The sequence below is a fragment of the Dreissena polymorpha genome, chromosome 8, assembly GCF_020536995.1.
Source record: "Dreissena polymorpha isolate Duluth1 chromosome 8, UMN_Dpol_1.0, whole genome shotgun sequence".
In the NCBI taxonomy this organism is placed as follows: Eukaryota; Metazoa; Mollusca; class Bivalvia; order Myida; family Dreissenidae; genus Dreissena; species Dreissena polymorpha.
This window is the reverse complement of record NC_068362.1, coordinates 2,143,945-2,170,060: the sequence shown is the minus strand read 5'-3', so window position 1 is coordinate 2,170,060 and position 26,116 is coordinate 2,143,945. Positions and strand designations below refer to the sequence as shown.

Here is a 26,116-nt window from a genome sequence, read left to right as displayed (position 1 = left end):
TCCACACAGATCAGGGGTGACACTCTCCTCTTTTATGTAATTTTTCCTTTTTAGAGCGTCTCTTATAACCTTACATCCAAATAAGGTCTAAGTGACACCCTGATTAGCCTGCGACAAATCTGGGAGGACATTTTACACACAGGTGTTTATAACAGTTTTCCAGAACAAGGATTAATTGATAAACACATGAGATAAGCCTAATAACTTTTCAAACCAGAAATCAAAAATTGAAAGCCACAGAAACAACAAGAGTTCCGCAGTCGGAGTCCCCAAACAGGGCTTTGACCAAGTGACCCTGATTTCAATAGGGGTCATCTACTCTCCAAGGCGAATGCACATGTGAAATATCAATCCAATCCTTCAATTAGTTGAAGTGTTATTGATCAGATACAATTTTCACACTTATTGTGATAGTGACTTTGACTTTTGACCTAGTGACCCCAATTTCAATAGGGGTCATCTACTGTCCAAGGCAATGCACATGGAAAGTATCGAGCCAATCGGTCAATTCTTGAAGAGTTATTGATTGGAAACGATTTTCTCACTTAGTGTGATAGTGACCTTGACCTTTGACCTAGTGACCCCAATTTTTATAGGGGTCATCTACTGTCCAAGGCCAATATACATGGAAAGTATCAAGCCAATCGGTCATTTCAGTGACGAGTTATTGATCGGAAACGATTTTCACACTTACTGTGATAGTGACCTTGACCTTTGACTTAGTGACCACAAAATCAATAGGGGTCATTTACTGTCCAAAGCAAATGCGTATGTGAAGTATCAAGCCAATCGGTCATTTGTTGAAGAGTTATTGATCAGAAAAGATTTTCACACTTAGTGTGATGGTGACCTTGACCTTTGACCTAGTGACCCCGATTTCAATAGGGGTCATCTACTGTCCAAGGCCAATGCACATGTGAAGTATCAAGCCAATCAATCAATTTGTTGATTAGTCATTAATTGGAAATGATTTTCACACTTAGTGTGATTGTGACCTTGACCTTTGACCTAGAGAATCCCAATTTCAATAGGGGTCATCTACTGTCCAAGGCCAATGCACATGTAAAGTATCAAGCCAATTGGTAAATTTGTTGACGAGTTATTGATCGGAAACAATTTTATCAAGCCAATCGGTCAAGTGGTTGAAAGTTATTGATCAGAAATGATTTTCTAAAGTGTTGTCCCAGATAAGCTTGGGCAGTCTGCAAAGGCAATGAGGGACGACACTTCCTGCTTTTATGGAATATTTGTTTGAAGGAAGTCTCTTCTAGATAAAAATCCATTTTAGGCAGAAAGTGTCATCCTTGATAAGACTCTGCTGACTGCTTAGGCTCATCTGGGAAAACACTTTACAAACATGCATTAAACCCAGTTTGTCACTTTTGAGAACCACATGGAATTGGTGCAATTACTTTTTAAACCAGAAATCAAATACCGGTATAGAAAGCCAAAAGTACAAAAAAACAAACACATTCAAATCAATCACTTAAAACAATCACTGTCAAAAAAGCAAAATTTGAGTATTCGTAATATCATTCGAACTTCGCAGTTACCAATTTGATTAAATCAATAAATATTTAAACAAGAGATGTGTTTGTCAGAAACACAATGCCCCCTATTGCGCTGCTTTGAAGCCATATATTTTACCTTGAAGGATGACATTGACCTTTCACCACTCAAAATGTGCAGTTCCATGAGAAGTAAGTAAGAGATTGAATGGAGAAATGAATTTTTATTTTTTTTATTTTTGACCTTTGACCTTGAAGGATGACCTTGACCAATCACCACTCAAAATGTGCAGCTCCATGAGATACACATGCATGCCAAATATCAAGTTGCTATCTTCAATATTTAAAAAGTTATGGCCAAAGTTAAAGTTTTTGGATGAAATATTTGACAATTGACCTTGAAGGATGACCTTGACCTTCACCTTTCACCACTCAAAATGTTCAGCTCCAGGAGATACACATGCATGCCAAATATCAAGTTGCTATCTTCAATAATGAAAAAGTTATGGCCAATGTTAAAGTATACGGACGGAATATTTGACATTTGACCTTGATGGATGACCTTCACCTTCACCTTTTACCACACAAAATGTTCAGCTCCAGGAGATACACATGCATGCCAAACATCAAGTTGCTATCTTCAATAGTGAAAAAGTTATGGCCAATGTTAAAGTTTTCAGACGGACGGACAGACGCCATATATTAGACATTTGACCTTGAAGGATGACCTTGACCTTTCACCACTCAAAATGTGCAGCTCCATGAGATGAACATGCATGCCAAATATCAAGTTGCAATGTTAAATATTGAAAAAGTTATGACCATTAAAGTTTTCGGACAGACAGACAGACTGACATACTGACTGACTGACTGACTGACTGAATGACGGACAGTTCAACTACTATATGCCACCCTACCGGGGGCATAAAAATGTTACACCTGGGTAAAGCAGATATTTAATCCAATTAATTTATTTATGTAATCTTCCATTATGTAAATGTTCATAATGTACATTTACATTATATACTCCAATATAGATATTTTCTATTTGTCATTAAGTACCATTTCATCATGTACTCTTTAATTATGCACTCTTTCAATACCGTAAAAAGTTGTGTATAAGGCGCACTTTTTTACCCCAAAATTTCATTTTAAAAACTTGATGCGCGTTATGCACAACTTCAGCCATGCCAAGACATTTTTTCGCTGTCAGTTACCCAGTAGCGGTACTTCGCATCATTCTGTTTTCCGGTGTTTTAACTGTAACTATGTTAATAATAGTGTTATATTGACGATCTGAATAAGATGAACAAACATTATAAAGTTAACATATATATTTTCTATCTTTTTCAGGTACGTACAGAGCATTGAAATCAAATAAATTTGAAGAAGAGAATGAAAAACGAGGAAGCCATTTTTATTTAAATGTTATTGTTTACTTTTCCCACAATATTATATATAGGGTTACACAATTTATTTGGGGGCACTTACAATAGTATGTCGGCAAGGTATTTCCCGATATATTTAAGATTATTTTTCTTGCTTTTCAAATGTGTTAATAAAATTGATGCTGTGTTTGTTTACACGTTTTCATACGTCTTGTCAAGATTGAGGATGTGATTATTGAGCAATTTGCGTTACCTGTCAAGTTTTGTGTAGCTGGGCTATTATCAAAACATGCGAACCGGCAAACGGCTTCACAACTCCATTGTTTGTTTATCGCCGGTAATGTCGTGATGGTGTTGAGAAGTTTGAGTCGTTAAAGTCTCCTATCAATTTTAGACACTCGAAAAGAACGCATGATATCGGCATTGTAAATAAAACGCGCGTTTGTGAATTAGTCATGCATGAATAACCAGGTGACAATACCAATCAATAATGTCAGTTTCTTAGTTATAACTAATCCATCCGTTATGTGTACTCCACGATAAAATCGTGGACAGTTACTTCGGAGACATATGATGAAAACCTTGATGGTATCCTCTTGGAAAGTGTGCATTTCATGCATAATTCATTTAAATCCAAACATTTATTTTTACGCATAATATGATTAAAAAAAACACCAACTAGTTGTATCGTTATCGTCTTAAAAATAATTTATAATTGAAGCAATAAAAGAATAAGTAAGATCGGCAATGTAAATATAACGATTTTCAGTTAGCCTGCGGTACGGAATTTTTCCCCCGATTGTTTTGCTTCAAAAACTTTTTTTCCCGATTTTTTAGCTTTAAAAAGTAGATGCGCGTTATACATAAATGCGCGTTATACACAACGTTTTACGGTATGTCATTTTGTACATTTGCATTCGTTTTCAAAACATAAAATATCAGTTGCCAAATAAAATGTTAAACTTCAATGGAAACAAAACGCACCTGATCAAAGTTCTCATGCGCTGGCCTGAACGGTCGCGGTTCCCGTTCTCTCAATTCCTCCAGGTGGCGCTTGTATTCCTCCATCTGCTTGCTACGCTTGGTTGCCATCCATTCTCTTAGTGCCTCACGGTCTCGGGCCCCATCGCGGTGCGCTATGTCCGCCATTTTCTTGATCTCATCCAGGCTTACACGGGCGTCTTCTGCCTGCTCTTGTCTGAAACATGGCAGACATTCAATACACTTAACACCAGTGAAAAATGTGAAACAAGGGATAAAATTGTCACAAAACCAGGTTTTCATTGTGAAAAAAAAATCTGATAAAGGGAGAAAACTCAAACTGAACTTTTGAAATGACCAAAAAAAATTAACCCCCTTTGTAAGTTTTTTTTTTTTTTTTAAATCTATTTTTAGTTGTGGCGACCTTGACATTGGAGATATTGACGTGATTCTTTCGTGGGACACACCGTCCCATGATGGTGAACAAATGTGCCAAATGATTTTAAAATCTCACAATGAATGACATAGTTATGGCCAGGACAAGCTCATTTATGGCCATTTTTGACCTTTGAACTCAAAGTGTGACCTTGACCTTGGAGATATCGACGTAATTATTTCGCGCGACACACCGTCCAATGATGGTGAACAAATGTGCCAAATGATTTTAAAATCTGACGATGAACGACATAGTTATGGCTCGGACAAGCTCATTTATGGCCATTTTTTACCTTTGAACTCAAAGTGTGACCTTGACCTTGGAGATATCGACGTAATTATTTCGCGCGACACACCGTCCAATGATGGTGAACAAATGTGCCAAATGATTTTAAAATCTGACAATGAACGACATAGTTATGGCCCGGACAAGCTTATTCCGCCAGCCCGCCAGCCCGCCAGCCAGCCAGCCCGCCAGCCAGCCAGCCAGCCAGCCCGCCCGCATTCGCCAATCTAATAACCAGTTTTTCCTTCGGAAAACCTGGTTAATAAAAGACTTATTTTCGTCGTTGGGGGGACTTAGACTGACCATGTACGCCAGGTGACCGCTAAACTCAGGTGAAAGTTAATACAAATGATGAAATATTCTATTTATCTTGAGGATTCATATGTGCCTCTCTATGGGTAAACGGGCCTTAATGCATTTGCCTAAAGTGTAGTCCTAGATTAACCTGTACAGTTTGCAAAGACTAATTGGGGACCACACTTTCTGCTTTGATATTTTTTTGTTTAAAGAAAATATCTTTAGAGCGAAAATCCAGTTTATGTGGAACATGTTGTCCCGAATAAGCCTAAGCCGAATGCACAGGCTTATCTGGGACAACACTTTACGCACATGAATTAACATGGTTTCCGCAGAACAAGGTTCAAATGTTTAATGCAGACAAAGTCTTAACTGTTCAGATTTTGAATCAGGTATACCTGCTAACAAAGCTCCAATCCAACATTACCAAACAACCTCCAAACACATATTGACTTGTTACCTTTTGATTCCTAACCTATATTGACATGTTCCCTAATCAGGTTTGTGATTTAAGTACCACCTCATTGGAGGACATTGCCCTTACATAGTTGAATAAAACTCTTCATTTCTGTATAGATCCATACAAGTTAATAACTTTTGGTTAAATTAGTTTGACATTGAAAGGGAGGAAATCAGCTCAAATGAGGAGAAATCACACCCCTGCTCATGATTCAGAACCCATATTGAATTAACCCTTTCCACCTCAGAAGCAAAGCGAAAATGGCTATGTGCAAACAGCATAAAACCAGAATAGCCTGGGAGTAAATCACAGTCTGTTCAGGTTTTATGCTGTTTGCTGCTCATCAGTATCTTAGGGTTGGAAATGAAGCCTTTGAAACTTAAATCTAGTAAGAAAGGCCTTGAATTAAATTTAACTTTCTAAGGGACTACAAATGCATAAAAATACGTATCTACCGTAATTACTCTATGTTTTCGGACACTTAAAAATAATTATTTTTTTTCGTGTCCGAAAACTTAGATACGAAAAATATTCACAAAATACAGATGTCCGAAAATTGAAGTGTCCGAAAATAGCTTCTATTGTATCAACGACTACCGGTAATAGCACGCGCTTGTAAAATACCATGCTGTAAAGTATAAATTACAGTTATACATGTTTGCACTGCATTTGAAATAATTTTAAATGCTTAATTTATTTGACAAAAAGTTACTACAAGGTTGTAGTTTGACCAACGAGTTCAAAGATAAGCATGTGATGTACCGATACTGGCAAGTATGAACCTGTAATTAATGCATTAAAAAATTCAAACTATGAATTCTTTGTTTGTTCCTTTCCGACAGTTGTTGTCTAACACCTTCCATTGTTCGTAAAACTTGCAAAAGGGTGCATCACACTTTGAAGCGTTTAGTATTTGTCACAGTTATTTTACTGAGAAGTGGTAGTACCATTGCGGTAGATAATTTAACTGTTAATTGGCGTTACCCCTGGCAATTGTCATAACGCTTATGCTATCGGGTGAAACCATTGTTTAATACCGGTTTACAAGGTTATTTACCCAATTACGCAAATGTAATGGTCTGTTGCCCTCAGGCATGCACCTGCCATGTTTTATTATGTCAATCTGGTTGTAAAACCCCATGATCGAAGTGTCATTAGATATCAAAAACAGGTGAAAAATTGTGTAAAATAGCGCTGTGAAATATACTGTCCGAGACAATAATTATGGACGAAAACTCGTGTGTTCGAAAATTAAGAGTCACGAAAAAAAAAAAATTTTGCTAAAAAAAGGGGTGTTCGAAAACTTAGAGTGTCCGAAAACATAGAGTAATTGCGGTAAGTGGTAAGGGGTTAATACCTCTCACTCATATTGACTGTTAACCTTCAAGACTAAATTTATTGGTAATAAAAACAATATTAAACTTAAACCACATGCATTAGTACAAGTTTTCTCAGATTGAAGCTAATATTGACTGGTTACCTACAAAACTATATTTACTGGTTACCTGATGATTCCTCGTTGCACCAGTCTATCAGCCTCGCGTCTCGACAGCCCAACATCCTCGATGTCAATCTCTCCGTGGGCCACCATCTCTCCTATGATGTCACTGATACCACTGAGACCTGACAGCCTGGCAAGCTCTGCTGACCTGCAAACACACACAAGTCAGTCTTGATACCACTGAGACCTGACACCCTGGCAAGCTCTGCTGACCTGCAAACACACACAAGTCAGTCTTCTTCTGGGGACACAGAGCTTAATGCATGTGTGTCAAGTGTTATCCCATATTGGTCTCTGCAGTTTGCACAGGCTTATCAGGGACAAGTCTTGCCGCTTTTATGGAATTTTTATTTAGAAGAGGTCGCTCCTTGACGAAAACTCAGTGTAGATAGAAAGTGTTGTCCCTTATGAGCATGTGTGGACTTTGTAAATCAAGTTGATTTTAGTAGATATTGCTGCTCATATTTGAAATATCAGACACGCAAATCTGAAGAAAATTTGAAGAAAATCACAAGAACCTACAGTAGATCTCTACTTAACAACCCATTTATTCTGCTAAGTCTCTGATATTTGTCTGAGTGAAATTGTGTGGTTTTTCAAATCATGAATTTTTCCTGGACATGTAAATTGTGGGGGTTTCTAATTTTGGGAAAAAAAAGAGGAATTTACTTTGATCAAATTCCAATAAGATACCCTCAAATTACAAAAAACTGTCCTACAAATAATAATGCTTTTAAAATTGTTATTTACAACAAGGTGAAAGATAACAAGAACAACATTTGAAAACCATAAAAAAATACTATAAAGAACATATGTAAAAATATCATTTCAAACAAGTTGAGAGGTGTTACATATTGACTTAAATTTGAAACCAAACAGAATTTATATAATTTTAAATCAGTGAAACAAGTCACAACAGTTAAAATCATTTGAAAAACTGGTATAAAAAAACAAGATCACTTAAAAACATAAACTGACTATATATGGAGATATTTAGCATGTTGTTGCTTGTTCACAGCATTATGGAATGTTTCAATGACACCATAGCAAGATTACTATCAGGGCCTATCAGATTTCTTTTCATGAGCTTCACTCACTGAAAACTGGGCTTAATGCATGTGCGTAAAGTGTTGTCCCAGATTCGCATGTGAGGCAATTTTCAGGCTAAATTGGATTTTTGTTTAAAAGAGACTTCCTTTAAACACAATAAACTGTGAAATCAAAACATGTCCCTTATTGCAGATTGCACAGGCTAATCTGGGACCAAACTATAAGCACATGCATTGAGCCCAGTTTTCCAGGAATGCGGCTTATGTAAAAAACAAGAGATGTGTTTGTCAGAAACACAATGCCCGCTATTGCGCCGCTTCGAAATAAAATTTCAATATATCATTTGGCAGGTTTAGATATTATCTTCCTTTTATAGCTTATTACTTACCTTGGATTGTATTTTTTGACTTTTGACCTTAAAGGGTAACCTTGACCTTAAACTTTGTTTTAGATTATATCCTTTAAAAAAAGATTACTTCCCTTGTGAAAATGATCTGTACCTGCCATAGGATATAAAATAGAAATTATCTCCCTTTAAAGCTTGTTACTTCCCATGGATTTTGTTTTTTGACCTTTGACCTTGAAGGATGACCTTGACCTTTCACCACTCAAAATGTGCAGCTTCATGAGATACACATGCATGCCAAATATCAAGTTGCTATCTTCAATATTGCAAAAGTTATGGCCAATGTTCAAGTTTTCGGACGGACAGACGGACGGACGGACTGTCTGACAGACGGACAGTTCAACTGCTATATGCCACCCTACCGGGGGCATAAAAATTCATTCTTCTCCAGCAAAAGCTCACATTGTCAGCCTAAGAAAGCACCGTTCCATTTGGATGTTGAATAAGTGAGGTACAATACTATTGCATATCTCAGTGTTTCTTTAATACTATTGTATATGTCATCTATTCTTACATTTCTTTCTTTTGATCTCGGGCCGATTTCTTCGACCTCCCAGTTGACCTTGCGGTAGTCCGTACGCTAGGGATCGGGGATTTGGCAGAGAGCTGAGGGGTCAAAGTTCGCGACTCTGAGCGGGTGTCTGACCGAGAATCAACAAGCCTCTCTGGGACATCTTCATCAATGTCATCAAGGTCTTGTTTTCTGGGGGGCTGCATGGCTTCGGTCATCTCTTCCAGAGTGTGTATAGCCTGGAATCATCGGTGTGTTTGGATGTGCATTAATAATCACAATATTGCATATGTATTGCTTCAATTGAGATACCCTAACCCTAATCCATGCAAATTAATTTATGACAAACAAGGGACAAAATTGTCACAAAACCAGGTTTTCAGTTGAAAAAAAGTCTGATAAAGGGAGACAATTCAAAATGTGAATTGTTAACCCCCTTGTGAAAAATTGACCTTGATGTCAATTAGAAAAAAAAGTCTGATAAAGAGAGACGACTCAAAATCAAAATGTGCATTGTTACTGATTGTTCATAGTTACATAGTTGTTTCAGAATCAATCTATTTTTAGTTGTGGCGACCTTGACCTTGGAGATATTGACGTTATTCTTTTGCGCGACACACCGTCCAATCATGGTAAATAAATGTGCCAAATGATTTTAAAATGTCACAATGAATGACATAGTAATGGCCCAGACAAGCTCATTTATGGCCATTTTTGACCTTCAAACTCAAATTGTGACCTTGACCTTGGAGATATTGACGTGATTCTTTCGCACGACACACCGTCTAATGATGGTGAACAAATGTGCCAAATGATTTTAAAATCTCACAATGAATGACAAAGTAATGGCCCGGACAAGCTCATTTATGGCCATTATTTACCTTCAAACTCAAATTGTGACCTTGACCTTGGAGATATCGATGTAATTCTTGCGCGCAACACACCGTCTAATGATGGTGAACAAATGTGCCAAATGATTTCAAAATCTGACAATGAACGACAAAGTTATGGCCCAGACAAGCTTGTTCGACCCGCCAGCCCGCCTGCCGACATTGGCCAATGTAATAACCAGTTTTTTCCTTCGGAAAACCTGTTTAACAAAATACTACCACAGTAGTAACTAACAATAATTATTTATTTAACCCTATAACATAATAATATTTCATAAAATTCGGATATTTTAATATAAACAAGATGTGTTCATGAACCACTATGTCTACCCCCATATATTTGACCTTGAAGAATGACCTTGACCTTTCACCACTCAAAATGTGCAGCTCCATGAGATACACATGCATGCCAAATATCAAGTTGCTATCTTCAATATTGCAATATTATGGCCAATGTTAAAGTTTGACGCAAACAAACCAACAAACAGACAGGGCAAAAACAATAATATGTCACCCAGTATAGACTGGGCGACATAAAAATATAACATTGAAGTTTCCTCTTAATTAATAAATAATATATTCAATGTAAAATGAGGCCATAATGTAAACCTTTTGTGTGCATATGCTTGAATACTCTAGCCAACAAGGTCATTATCATAAGATGCAAATGTAACTGGTCAATAATTATTGTTTTCATAGTTGTCTCCCTTGTAATCATATGTTGTTTTTTTGCATTAATTACCTGCCCATGGATTATTGAAAGCTTATCATACCAATCTGGTGCTCTTGAATTCCCGTTCGATGTTGTTGGACATGTGGTCAATGGCCGCCAGCTGTGAGTTCATCTCGCGCAGACGCTGCATAATGATAAACTTGGACTCCGGCATGCTGTCCCGTGGTACAATTGCCATCGTGAACCTGATAAACGGGAGCATGTCATGTTAACCCTTAACTGCTCATTTAGACTCCTTTGTAATTCCTTAGAAAACCATTTTAAATAAAAAAAAAATTTACAGGTTCAACTTTTAGAGACTTCATTTAAAACTCTAAGATACTGATAAGCAGCAAACAGCAACCTGAACAGACAGCGAGTTACCAGCAGATTGTTGTTTTTGTGCTAGTTGCATACATGTATAGTCATTTCTACTTTGCTTCTGAGAAGGAAAGGGGTATGGGACTTCTTCACAGATTTGTGTTTTTTTTGCACCAAATTCTGCTCTGTGATAACTAATTGTAAACTTATCATAAACAATTACTTACTTAAATGGACTCACTCAAATGAATGTGGTTAAAAAAACTCAACATTATATAAAAATAGTTCAAGGCTAACTTAATCGACATCTTGCTGCTCACTTAGATGGACATTTTGGCTCTGTGCGCAAATGTAGCCATACACTGCCCCTGGATAATAAGCCCCTGCATACCTGTCTTGCCCATCATGTGTTTTGGTCTCAAACATCTTCACAGTGAGGGCATCTGCTCGGGTTGGACGCTCAATCACAGGCGCCTCATATGAGGTCCTTGCTCTCTCTTCTTGAGCTGCAACACAACATTGAGAAGGTTGTCATCTATAAAGTTTCAAATTGCATTAACCTAGTCATGCTTTTTATATGAGAATTGTTCAGGCCAAACTGGGCATAATGAATTTTTTGTAAAGTGTTATCCCAGATTAGCCTGTGAAGCCCACACAGGCTTATCTTGGACAACACTTTCAGCCTTTATGGATTTTTCCTTTAAAAGAAATCTCTTCTAAACAAACCAAGTATAAAAAGAAAGTGTCAACCCTGATTAGCCTGTACAGCCCAGTTTTCCCATAGAGCTGCTTACCTATAAACATTCAAATTGCATCAATCTTGTCATGTTTTTTACATTAAATAGCAAAAATAAATGTGTTCATTTTTCCTCATACTGACAACGAAAGTATAAACAGAGGTTTCTTCCACCGGTCAGTTCACAATGACGTGCCATTATTCAGGTATCATAAAATCTTCTACCACGTTCTATGTTAAACCTTAAGTCTTATCCAATCTTTTGTGAAATCTCACAATTTTTAAGCTATATATTTTGCCAAGGATTTTATTGCGGATATAAAGACGCAGTAGTAAATTCAAGCTTAAAAACTCACAATTCACAATGAAGATGCATTAGTTTAAGGATGATACAACTAATGTTTCATTGACCAAGCTAACAAGGTTAAGTTATGGCAAAATGCAGATTTCAGTTTTCAATTATTTCTGTAACCATAGCAATCACAATTTTGGCAAGACAAAAAAAAACAAAGGCATATTCAGCATATTGCCCTCTATACACACACCGGTTTTCATCCATCTAGGTTGAATATTTTGGAGTTATGCACAATCAAGATTATAGTTATCACTTATTTCTGTAACCATACCAACAACAATTGGTGTTTTGCAAAAAACCTGGAATAACATGCATTTTCCCTCTATCCAAGTACTGGGATATGTTCTCAAGTTCACGCAATTATGAAACCAAAAAACGTAAAAAAAAGACCTCTGGAAAAAATAAGAGATTCTACAGAAATGAGAAAACAAGTATTGTTTAAATGCATTTTTAGTAACGGGCATATAGGCTCATCCAAAATGGCTGTCCCATCCAGAAATTTAACGCCTTCTACATGAGGTAACAAATCAAGACTGTTCCAACTACCAATTCTTCTCCTCAATCTAAAAAATCAAGAGGCTGTTCCACCTACTAATCCTATTCCTAAATCTCAATTAATCAAGAGGCTGTTCCACCTACCAATCCTACTCATCATTAAAAAAAAAAAAACCGGCTGTTCCACCTACCAATCCTACTCATAAATCGTCACAAATCTTCTCCTCAATCTCAATAATCAATAAGCTGTTCCACCCACAAATCCTACTCCTAATTCTCAGCAAATCAAGAGGCTGCTCCACCTTTAAATCTTACTCCAAATTTTCAACAAATCAAGAGGCTGTTCCACCTACTGACCCGACTTCTTATTCTCAACCAATCAAGATGCTGTTCCACCTACCAATCCTACTCCTCAACCTCATCTGTTCTTCTGTAAGAGACACATCAAGTCGTGGTTCAGTAGTCTCGGGTCGCTCTCTGAGGTCATTGAGCACAGAAGACGCATTGAGGTCAACCACATTCAGGTAGCTACGTCCACGTTCACCCTGTTGGAAAATGACAAAAGAACTTGAGCCATAATCTGGGAAAAAAGGGGCTTAATTCATGTGATACTTTTAGCCTCAAGTGGATTTTCGCTTAGAAGAAACTTCCTTTTAATGAAAAAACACATAAAAGTTGAATGTGTCAACACTGATAAGCCTGTGGAGACTGCACATGCATTAAGCCTGTGGAGACTGCACATGCATTAAGCCTGTGGAGACTGCACATGCATTAAGCCTGTGGAGACTGCACATGCATTAAGCCTGTGGAGACTGCACATGCATTAAGCCTGTGGAGACTGCCCATGCATTAAGCCTGTGAAGACTGCACAAGCATTAAGCCTGTTATCCCAGAGCAGGGCTCAGTTTATCTAAGAATTGTATTTATCAAGAATCTTGTTTGTTGCATATTTAATATCTGCCTGCTAAAATCTTACTTTTATGAGAACAGCTATAGAGATCTTTGGTATCATAACAATTACTGGCATAATGATGTTCCCATTCCAAAAATAAACATGCAAATTACACTTCAACACCGTTATTTCGAACACCGATAATCCGAAGTCACCGTTATTTCCAAGTATTTTTCTGGTCCCGATTTTGATTCTTGTTTGTTTAATGTAAAATTTCATTGTTAATCCGAACTTCGTTAAACCGAAGAAATCGTTAATTCGAAGTGATTCTGTCGGTCCCAACACTATAATTTGCACCTAATTATCAATCTTTAATCCGAAGTCAAAACTGCAAAATACTGAGCGTAATTTCACACCTTTGTCGTGGCGCGTCAAAAGCTGATAATAACACCTTTGTCGTCTGCGCGAACGCCGGTGTTCAGAGAGACATCGCGTATTATTAAAAAAAAGGTTAATTTATTTCCGAAAATGTATGCATATGTATGTATGTCTGATAATTTGTGCTATTCGTTTTATTTTATATGTTCTGTAATTAGAGAAAAATAAAAACAAGAAAAAGAATCGTTTTATTCCCCCGTTTGTTACGAGTAGAAATATATTGCTATCTGACTAGTTTACGTTTTTAAGTAAGCGTGTAACCCAACCATGCGCATTCCACAACGTTTTATTTTTAAGGAATCAAAGAAGTCTTCTGTCAAATGTTTATTTCGAATTATCGTTAATCCGAAGTTTTTTTAACGGTCCCCACGACTTCGAAATAAAGGTGTTGAAGTGTAGTTGAATTGATATACCTTGCCAAATAAAGTTTGTCTATCTGTTGGTGCAAATCCCTATATATGGTATAATCATAAAACAAGGGACAAAATTGTCACAAAACCAGGTTTTCATTGTGAAAAAAAAATCTGATAAAGGGAGAAAACTCAAACTGAACTTTTGAAATGAACAAACAAAATTAACCCCCTTTGTAAGTTTGTTTTAAAAAAAAAATCTATTTTTAGTCGTGGCGACCTTGACATTGGAGATATTGACGTGATTCTTTCGTGCGACACACCGTCCCATGATGGTGAACAAATGTGCCAAATGATTTTAAAATCTCACAATGAATGACATAGTTATGGCCAGAACAAGCTCATTTATGGCCATTTTTGACCTTTGAACTCAAAGTGTGACCTTGACCTTGGAGATATCGACGTAATTATTTCGCGCGACACACCGTCCAATGATGGTGAACAAATGTGCCAAATGATTTTAAAATCTGACAATGAACGACATAGTTATGGCCCGGACAAGCTTGTTCCGCCAGCCCGCCAGCCAGCCAGCCAGCCCGCCAGCCAGCCAGCCAGCCCGCCCGCATTCGCCAATCTAATAACCAGTTTTTTCCTTCGGAAAACCTGGTTAAAAATATTTTAGTGTAGGGTAATTGTTTTTATGAATTGCAGTTTTCCTTATTGGTATCAATACACCTATGCAGTATCATATTGAAATCATGTAGTGTATCTGAGATATAGCCCTAAAAAGTTACATAATACAAAAACAACAAAGAGCAATAACTCTAATTTAAGAAAGTGTAGGGTTGTGATTCTTGTGCATGGCACTTTGCATCATTGATATCAAAACACCCATGAAGTTTCATGTCAAAGTCTTGTTTTGTATCTGAAATATAGCCCTGAAAAGGTAAATCATAAAAAAACAAAGGGCAATAACTCTTATTTAAGAAAGTGTATGATTATGACCCATGTGCATGGCACTTCTCCTGAATGATGTCTATACACATATGAAGTTTCATGTTGATATCTCATATAGTTTCTCAGAAATAGCCACCAAAATTTTAGTGACAGACGGACAGACGTACTGCCGGAATGACAGATGAACGGACCGACGGACAAGTCCAATTTTATATCTCTCCGCCTTTGGCGGAGGATAAAATTTCATCCATTCACGGAGTAATGTCAATTGATGTAACAAAAATTCAGTACTTCTTCATCCCATGTTTATGCAGTATCACATTATAGTGTTAATATAATTAATTTATACTATTAATTAGGTTAAATATGAGACAAAATCTTTGGCCAGATAAACAGAATCTAAAAAAATAATTAATTAATAAAATGTAGGAATTGCCTAATTGAAATGTATCAAACAATAATTGTATTCATTAAAAAAAATAAAATTGTTAATCCAATGATCAATGCCAATTTTGTATCCCTAAAGATTTCCGAAATAGAACACAAAAATTTCTCATTGAAATAAATTTTAACAAATCTGATGATCGTGACCAAAACCATTCTTTTAAAGGCCCTGAAATGACCCAAAAAGGCCCTTCAAACATGCCTGTTGCCTTGACAAGGTCCAAAATAGGACCTATTATGAAGGAGGTTCTCTTTTTTTTTTGCTCATCTCAAAAGATGAGATTTGAGTTCCAACCCAGCTGAGTATTGAGGAAGTCAGTCCGTTCAAGAACAAATATTAGCTACAATCTTAAATATTAGCTACAATCTTAAATATTAGCTACAATCTTAAATATTAGCTATAATAATATGCCTACATTCTTCCTCAAACTCAATCTTGAGTTGAACACAAAACTCAGAAAAGCTTTAATCAAAACCAAATTGAGCATGATGGTCAAACCCATCTCAAAAATTGGGAAAAAACTCACAGTTAAGTCAGAATATTAACTTTAGTATGTTTGTGATACTTAGATCAGCCAAAGCCATTGAAACGTACCTGTTGCTTGGCAGAGGCCTGGTCATGCTCGTTGAATCTCAGCCCCATGTAGATGTCTGGTGGGAGGACGTTGGGCTGTCTACTCTGGTTGTACTCTATCACAGCCTCCTGTATCGGATCTACACCTACAACACATGGAATATTCCTGAATAGGATCTACACCAACAATGTATGGAATATTCCTGTATAGGATCTACACCTACAACACATGGAATATTCCTGTATAGGATCCACACCTACAACACATGGAATATTCCTGTATAGGATCTACACCTACAACACATGGACTATTCCTGTATAGGATCTACACCTACAATACATGGAATATTCCTGTATAGGATCTACACCTACAACACGTGGAATATTCCTGTATAGGATCTACACCTACAATGTATGGAATATTCCTGTATAGGATCTACACCTACAATGTATGGAATATTCCTGTATAGAATCTACACCTACAACACATGGAATATTCCTGTATAGGATCTACACCTACAACACATGGAATATTCCTGTATAGGATCAACACCTGCAATGTATGGAATATTCCTGTATAGGATCTACACCTACAATGTATGGAATATTCCTGTATAGAATCTACACCTACAACACATGGAATATTCCTGTATAGGATCTACACCTACAACACATGGAATATTCCTGTATATGATCTACACCTACAACACGTGGAATATTCCTGTATCGGATCAACACCTGCAATGTATGGAATATTCCTGTATAGGATCTACACCTACAATGTATGGAATATTCCTGTATAGAATCTACACCTACAACACATGGAATATTCCTGTATAGGATCTACACCTACAACACATGGAATATTCCTGTAAAGGATCTACACCTACAACACATGGAATATTCCTGTATAGGATCTACACCTACAACACATGGAATATTCCTGTATAGGATCTACACCTACAACACATGGAATATTCCTGTATCAGATCTACACCTACAATGTATGGAATATTCCTGAATAGGATCTACAACTACAACACATGGAATATTCCTGTATAGGATCTACACCAACAATGTATGGAATATTCCTGTATAGGATCTACACCTACAACACATGGAATATTCCTGTATAGGATCTACACCTACAACACATGGAATATTCCTGTATAGGATCTACACCTACAACACATGGAATATTCCTGTATCGGATCTACATCTGCAATAGATGGAATATTCCTGTATAGGATCTACACCTACAACACATTGAATATTCCTGTATCAGATCTACACCTACAATGTATGGAATATTCCTGTATAGGATCTACACCTACAACACATGGAATATTCCTGTATAGGATCTACACCTACAACACATGGAATATTCCTGTATCAGATCTACACCTACAACACGTGGAATATTCCTGTATAGGATCTGCACCTACAATGTATGGAATATTCCTGTATAGGATCTACACCTGCAATGTATGGAATATTCCTGTATAGGATCTACATCTACAACACATGGAATATTCCTGTATAGGATCTACACCTACAACACATGGAATATTCCTGTATAGGATCTACACCTACAACACATGGAATATTCCTGTATAGGATCTACACCTACAATGTATAGAATATTCCTGTATAGGATCTACACCTACAATGTATGGAATATTCCTGTATAGGATCTACACCTACAATGTATGGAATATTCCTGTATAGAATCTACACCTACAACACATGGAATATTCCTGTATAGGATCTACACCTACAACACATGGAATATTCCTGTATAGGATCAACACCTGCAATGTATGGAATATTCCTGTATAGGATCTACACCTACAATGTATGGAATATTCCTGCATAGAATCTACACCTACAACACATGGAATATTCCTGTATAGGATCTACACCTACAACACATGGAATATTCCTGTATATGATCTACACCTACAACACGTGGAATATTCCTGTATCGGATCAACACCTGCAATGTATGGAATATTCCTGTATAGGATCTACACCTACAATGTATGGAATATTCCTGTATAGAATCTACACCTACAACACATGGAATATTCCTGTATAGGATCTACACCTACAACACATGGAATATTCCTGTAAAGGATCTACACCTACAACACATGGAATATTCCTGTATAGGATCTACACCTACAACACATGGAATATTCCTGTATAGGATCTACACCTACAACACATGGAATATTCCTGTATCAGATCTACACCTACAATGTATGGAATATTCCTGAATAGGATCTACAACTACAACACATGGAATATTCCTGTATAGGATCTACACCAACAATGTATGGAATATTCCTGTATAGGATCTACACCTACAACACATGGAATATTCCTGTATAGGATCTACACCTACAACACATGGAATATTCCTGTATAGGATCTACACCTACAACACATGGAATATTCCTGTATCGGATCTACATCTGCAATAGATGGAATATTCCTGTATAGGATCTACACCTACAACACATTGAATATTCCTGTATCAGATCTACACCTACAATGTATGGAATATTCCTGTATAGGATCTACACCTACAACACATGGAATATTCCTGTATAGGATCTACACCTACAACACATGGAATATTCCTGTATCAGATCTACACCTACAACACGTGGAATATTCCTGTATAGGATCTACACCTACAATGTATGGAATATTCCTGTATAGGATCTACACCTGCAATGTATGGAATATTCCTGTATAGGATCTACATCTACAACACATGGAATATTCCTGTATAGGATCTACACCTACAACACATGGAATATTCCTGTATAGGATCTACACCTACAACACATGGAATATTCCTGTATAGGATCTACACCTACAATTTATAGAATATTCCTGTATAGGATCTACACCTACAATGTATGGAATATTCCTGTATAGGATCTACACCTACAATGTATGGAATATTCCTGTATTGGATCTACACCTACAACACATGGAATATTCCAGTATAGGATCTACACCTACAATGTATGGAATATTCCTGTATAGGATCTACACCTACAACACATGGAATATTCCTGTATAGGATCTACACCTACAACACATGGAATATTCCTGTATCAGATCTACACCTGCAATGTATGGAATATTCCTGTATAGGATCTACACCTACAACACATGGAATATTCCTGTATAGGATCTACACCTACAATGTATGGAATATTCCTGTATAGGATCTACACCTGCAATGTATGGAATATTCCTGTATAGGATCTACACCTACAATATATGGAATATTCCTGTATAGGATCTACACCTACAACACATGGAATATTACTGTATAGGATCTACACCTACAATGTATGGAATATTCCTGTATAGGATCTACACCTACAACACATGGAATATTTCTGTACAGGATCTACACCTACAACACATGGAATATTCCTGTATAGGATCTACACCTACAATGTATGGAATATTCCTGTATAGGATCTACACCTACAATGTATGGAATATTCCTGTATAGGATCTACACCTACAATATATGGAATATTCCTGTATAGGATCTACACCTACAATGTATGGAATATTCCTGTATAGGATCTACACCTACAATGTATGGATCTATTCCTGTATAGGATCTACACCTACAATGTATGGAATATTCCTGCATAGGATCTACACCTGCAACACATGAAATATTCCTGTATAGGATCTACACCTACAATGTAATGGACTATTCCTGTATCTGATCTACACTACAATGTATGGAATATTCCTGTATCGGATCTACACCTACAATGTATGGAATATTCCTGTATAGGGTCTACACCGACAATGTATGGAATATTCCTGTATCGGATCAACACCTGCAATGTATGGAATATTCCTGAATAGGATCTACAACTACAACACATGGAATATTCCTGTATAGGATCTACACCAACAATGTATGGAATATTCCTGTATAGGATCTACACCTACAACACATGGAATATTCCTGTATAGGATCTACACCTACAACACATGGAATATTCCTGTATAGGATCTACACCTACAACACATGGAATATTCCTGTATCGGATCTACAACTGCAATAGATGGAATATTCCTGTATAGGATCTACACCTACAACACATTGAATATTCCTGTATCAGATCTACACCTACAATGTATGGAATATTCCTGTATAGGATCTACACCTACAATGTAATGGACTATTCCTGTGTAGGATCTACACCTACAACACATGGAATATTCCTGTATCAGATCTACACCTACAACACGTGGAATATTCCTGTATAGGATCTACACCTACAATGTATGGAATATTCCTGTATAGGATCTACACCTGCAATGTATGGAATATTCCTGTATAGGATCTACATCTACAACACATGGAATATTCCTGTATAGGATCTACACCTACAACACATGGAATATTCCTGTATAGGATCTACACCTACAACACATGGAATATTCCTGTATAGGATCTACACTTACAATGTATAGAATATTCCTGTATAGGATCTACACCTACAATGTATGAAATATTCCTGTATAGGATCTACACCTACAATGTATGGAATATTCCTGTATTGGATCTACACCTACAACACATGGAATATTCCAGTATAGGATCTACACCTACAATGTATGGAATATTCCTGTATAGGATCTACACCTACAACACATGGAATATTCCTGTATAGGATCTACACCTACAACACATGGAATATTCCTGTATCAGATCTACACCTGCAATGTATGAAATATTCCTGTATAGGATCTACACCTACAACACATGGAATATTCCTGTATAGGATCTACACCTACAATGTATGGAATATTCCTGTATAGGATCTACACCTGCAATGTATGGAATATTCCTGTATAGGATCTACACCTACAATATATGGAATATTCCTGTATAGGATCTACACCTACAACACATGGAAATTACTGTATAGGATCTACACCTACAATGTATGGAATATTCCTGTATAGGATCTACACCTACAACACATGGAATATTTCTGTACAGGATCTACACCTACAACACAAGGAATATTCCTGTATAGGATCTACACCTACAATGTATGGAATATTCCTGTATAGGATCTACACCTACAATGTATGGAATATTCCTGTATAGGATCTACACCTACAATATATGGAATATTCCTGTATAGGATCTACACCTACAATGTATGGAATATTCCTGTATAGGATCTACACCTACAATGTATGGATCTATTCCTGTATAGGATCTACACCTACAATGTATGGAATATTCCTGCATAGGATCTACACCTGCAACACATGAAATATTCCTGTATAGGATCTACACCTACAATGTAATGGACTATTACTGTATCTGATCTACACTACAATGTATGGAATATTCCTGTATCGGATCTACACCTACAATGTATGGAATATTCCTGTATAGGATCTACACCGACTATGTATGGAATATTCCTGTATCGGATCAACACCTGCAATGTATGGAATATTCCTGTATCGGATCTACACCTACAATGTATGGAATATTCCCGTATAGGATCTACACCTACAATGTATGGAATATTCCTGTATAGGATCTACACCTACAATGTATGGAATATTCCTGTATCGGATCAACACCTGCAATGTATGGAATATTCCTGTATAGGATCTACACCTACAATGTATGGAATATTCCTGTATCGGATCTACACCTACAATGTATGGAATATTCCTGTATAGGATCTACACCTACAATGTATGGAATACACAACTGAGACTCGCTCAGGTAAAACTTGGCCTCATGCATGTGCGTAAAGTGTAATACCAGATTAGCCTGTGCAGTCCTCACAAGCTTATAAAGAATGACACTTTCCACATTGATGGACTTTTTGGTTTAAAGAAAGTCTCTTCTTAACAACTATTCAATGTATGCAGAAAGAGCTGTCAATGATAAGCCTGTCTGGGAAGATACTTTAAGCACACAAGATAGGTAAAGTTATGTGATTGTCTCACATAATCAATGTAATCAATGTCTTTAAATTGGTTAACAGGTATTAAGAATACAGGGTCAGTAAATTAATACAGGGTCAGGGAAGAGTCAGGACTAATCCATATTACACAGAACCCTTTCTCCCCCTAATCATGACAGATTTGACAAATTTACAAGCAAGTGACCTGACTGTATTCAATTACCTATATCAGAGATAATGCAAGTAATGCTACAGAATTATCCATGACCCATATCCATGACCATGCAAGCAATTGAGCCTTGTTCTAGGTAAACTGAGCTAAATGCATGTGTGTTCAGTGTCTTCCCAGATAAGCCTATGCAGTCCGCACAGGCTAATCAGGGACGACACTTTGGGCCTAAACTGGATGTTTGTTTAGATAAGACTTCCTATTAATAAACAAATCAAATAAAGGTGAGTGTTGTCCCTGATTAGCCTGCACTGACAGCACAGGCTTATCTGGGATAACACTATGCAGATGCATTAAGCCCAGTTTTCCCAGAATGAGGCTCAATTCTACAGAATGTTCACAGACCAGTATCCTTGGTAATGGAGGTTGCTTTCTCAGCATATCTCACGTGGGCAGGCTCAGGTGGGAAATGTTCTGGGTCTGTACCCATGTCGAGCTGCTCTGCTGTATTGGTGGCAAAATCAACCTGAAATCAAAATGAGATTTTGCATATCACAGGGAATTATTGATGGGTAGCATGTTATAAAGAAAATGATTTTAGTATTTTCTATCAAATTGCAAATTCTTGAAAATTATAAATCAGTTAAGTTTGTCTTTGCTGTTGGCATCTTGTAAATTTTGAAGCTCCCTGTAAATAGAACATTCTTTTGTAATAGCTTGAATTGAATTTGAACTTATGCAACTTTTAAATTGTACTTGTATGATTCAAGGTTCACTTAATTGTATAGATGAAGCTTTTTATCTTGATGCCAAAAGGACTGCAATTAAGGCTTCAACATATCCATTACATGTATTCGACTTTGCAAGCCTTAACTTTGACCTTGAAGACGGCACAACGATCTGAGTGTGGCTCAGGGAAAACAGAGTTTATTGCATGTGCGTAAAGTGTAGTCCCAGATTAGTCTATGCAGTCTGAACAGGCAAATCTGGAATCACAATTTTCGCCTAAACTTGATTTTCATAAACAAGAGACTTCCTTTAAATGAAAAATTATATGGAAGTAGATAGTTTGGTCCCTGATTAGCCTGTGCAGACTGCACAGGCAAATTTGGGATGAAACTTTACGCACATGCATTAAGACCCATTTCCCCACAGCAAGCCTCATCTGCATAGCATTCACTATTTACCTTGACCTTGGGCCGTTTCCAGTTCTCGGTCATTCTCTGCCTCTGTAGCCTCAGGGCAGTCTTCAGCTGGATCCTGGCATGGGTGTCCTTAGTCTTGGCAAGGGCATTCTCCAGAGCAAGGTACGCCTCAAACTCTCCTGTCAATTGGAGTTTATTACTTTGACACACCAGAACAGAATTTACACTCCTCTATTTCTTTCAAACACCTGAGTAACACAAGCTACTATGAGATTTCTGACACCTGTGTTGCTATGACACAGCTGTGCTGTTTGAAGAATATGTACCATTACATGTATTACCAACATTCCTTAGTGAGAATATCAGTAAGTGTCGTTCAGTCATAAAAGCCAGTAGCCAGCGCGTATTTATTCAATTGGTTTCTTTGCCATTTATATAATTTCATCAACAGTGATTTTGATATCTATGTAGCTTAATTCTCAGTAAACTTACAAGTTGCAAGTGATGACATTCTTCTGCATTATAATTTGCTTCACAAAAACAGCAAAAACCATCATCCTTATAGAACTTCAAATCAGCAAAACATAAAATTTGGTATATCAGCCTTGTTCTTGATAAACTGGGCAAAATACATGTGCCTAAAGTTTCCTTACTGAATATCATCATGGACGACACTTTCCACTTACACTGGTATATTGTTTAGAAGCACTTATTCCATTCTGTAAAAGCTGTTACCGGGTAAATGTAGTCCCTGATAAGTCTTAGCAAACTGCATATGCTAATCTGGGATAACACTTTACGACATTTATTTAGCCCAGTTTCGCCGTTACGATGATAGAGTATGGTATAGTGATTGCGTTATAATTATGAGGTGCCATTTTGGATCACACCTAAAGAGAGAAATTTTTCTAGTCTATCCAAGTTAACCAAGTACTTGATTTGTCCATGAATCAGAATCAAGTGAGCCTCTAAAAGGGGCAGGATTTTATGGAATCAAGGTTAAAAGTATGTTTAAAATACTAAAACAACTTTAGAATATAAGCCCCACACCCCTCCTACCTTGCTTGATGGCATATCCATCATGCAGAGGCTCCTCCTCTTCTTCTGTCATAGTCTCCGCCTCTGTGATATCATCAGCCTCTGACTCCTCCCCCTCCTCCTCTCCCATTGGTTGCCTAGCAGAGTGCCTCTCACTGATTTGTTGTTTCTGAGAAGGCCTTTCACTGATTGGCTGCTGCTCATCAGATAACTCATCACTGATTGGCTGATCATCCCAATTATCTTCTGGTTCAAACTCAAACATTTTCTTTGATTTCTTTGATGATTTTGAAGATATCTAGTTAATTAAAGTAAATATATTTTCAACATTTCTGATAATAGCAAACATAAGATTTCTACTATGAAAGAATAATACAAAAGTACAAGTATGCAGAATTGTAAATTGAAACGATCAAGAAACTCTTCAGACAAAAAAAACAAATTAATAAACAAACAAACAGAGTTTATAAAACACAGTTTATCTAGTCCTTGCAGTCTAGTACTAATTGAAGAAATCAAGTTTTTGTAATATTTGTGTTAATAACATACACAAATAATTATGAGCTATGTCTTGGGAAAATGCGGCTTGATGCATGTGTGTAAACTATCATCACAGATAAGCCTGTGCAGGCTGCACAGGCTACTCAGGGACAACAATTTATTCTTTAATGGTATTTTCATTTATAGCAAACATACAATTACTTAGGAAAATGTCGTCCCTCATTAGCCTGAGCCGACTAATCTGAAATGCACTTTACACACATGCCTAAAGCCCCATTTTTCCAGAACAAAGCTCATATTTACTTACTTGTTCAGAGACAGATCTAGGTGTACGAGGTGTTTTCCTTGGAGACGGGGTTCTCTGTGCCTTCTGAGGGGAGGCGACTCCCGATTTGTCTGGCCTCTCTTCAAGATCCATCTTCAACAAATGCTCACCAAAATGGCGCTTGTAATCTTGTGTTGCCTTTTCAGCCTAAAGAAATTGTTACATTTTAAATAATATTACTATCCTTCAAAACAATAAGAACAGGAATAATTAATTCAAAGTCAGAGACTTATGCCCTCATTTGGATATTACCGTAATTCATCGTGTATTATGCGCAATTAAAACCCTCCAAATTTCATTTTAAAAAGTAAGAGTGCGTTATACATTGATACAATGCTATTCTGACTGTTATACATTGATACAATGCTATTCTGACTGCTAAGTTGGTGCTGATTTAAAGTTCAATGCAGAATCCGTTAAGACATTTAAATATGGGGCGCGAATTATACATGGATGCATGCTATACTCTCTAAAGTACAGTGGTAATAAATTATTCCCTATGGCGAATGGCAAGTCCATAAGTAGTAATGGTTGATGGTGTAAGTAATGTTTACCTTCATTTTTTTCTATTTCATTAATATCAAAAATACTTACTGTTCAACTTTCGAGGTCTGTTAAAAAACTTAAATTTGTTCTAATTCAATGACTTTAAAGATAAAACCAATTATAAAAGGTCTAATAAAGTCATTTATTAGCATGATTTTTTTTAGGAAAAATTTTCAACAATTCAATATAAAGACAAATTTCATATCCTTTAATATAAATGAATATATGCAAAAACAAACAACAGAAATTAAGATAAATTGTTGAGAAATAATATTAAGGTTGGAAAAAAAAGTTCTTCAATTAAAATGGACTTATAATTTCTTTTCTTAATGAAACAAAATAGAAAAAGAATAATATAAGCCTTGCTTTGGAAAAACTGGGCTTGATGCATATGCCATAAGTGTGGTCCCTG

At 36.8% G+C, this 26,116-nt stretch overlaps 1 protein-coding gene across 1 annotated transcript in view; it reads right to left on the bottom strand.

Moving 5' to 3' along the window:
• LOC127842891 (ciliogenesis and planar polarity effector 1-like) overlaps positions 1–26,116 on the bottom strand; it is an 84,196-nt gene that overhangs the window by 11,650 nt on the left and 46,430 nt on the right. The window contains exons 31-42 of the mRNA XM_052372669.1: positions 25,141–25,305; positions 24,354–24,630; positions 23,337–23,473; positions 22,555–22,675; positions 16,009–16,133; positions 12,733–12,877; positions 11,138–11,252; positions 10,487–10,631; positions 8,827–9,062; positions 7,044–7,069; positions 6,861–6,978; positions 3,881–4,094 (exon numbers count right to left, since the gene is read on the bottom strand). Coding sequence (XP_052228629.1) covers positions 3,881–4,094; positions 6,861–6,978; positions 7,044–7,069; positions 8,827–9,062; positions 10,487–10,631; positions 11,138–11,252; positions 12,733–12,877; positions 16,009–16,133; positions 22,555–22,675; positions 23,337–23,473; positions 24,354–24,630; positions 25,141–25,305 — 1,824 coding nt within the window. The remainder of the gene's footprint in view (positions 1–3,880; positions 4,095–6,860; positions 6,979–7,043; positions 7,070–8,826; positions 9,063–10,486; positions 10,632–11,137; positions 11,253–12,732; positions 12,878–16,008; positions 16,134–22,554; positions 22,676–23,336; positions 23,474–24,353; positions 24,631–25,140; positions 25,306–26,116) is intronic.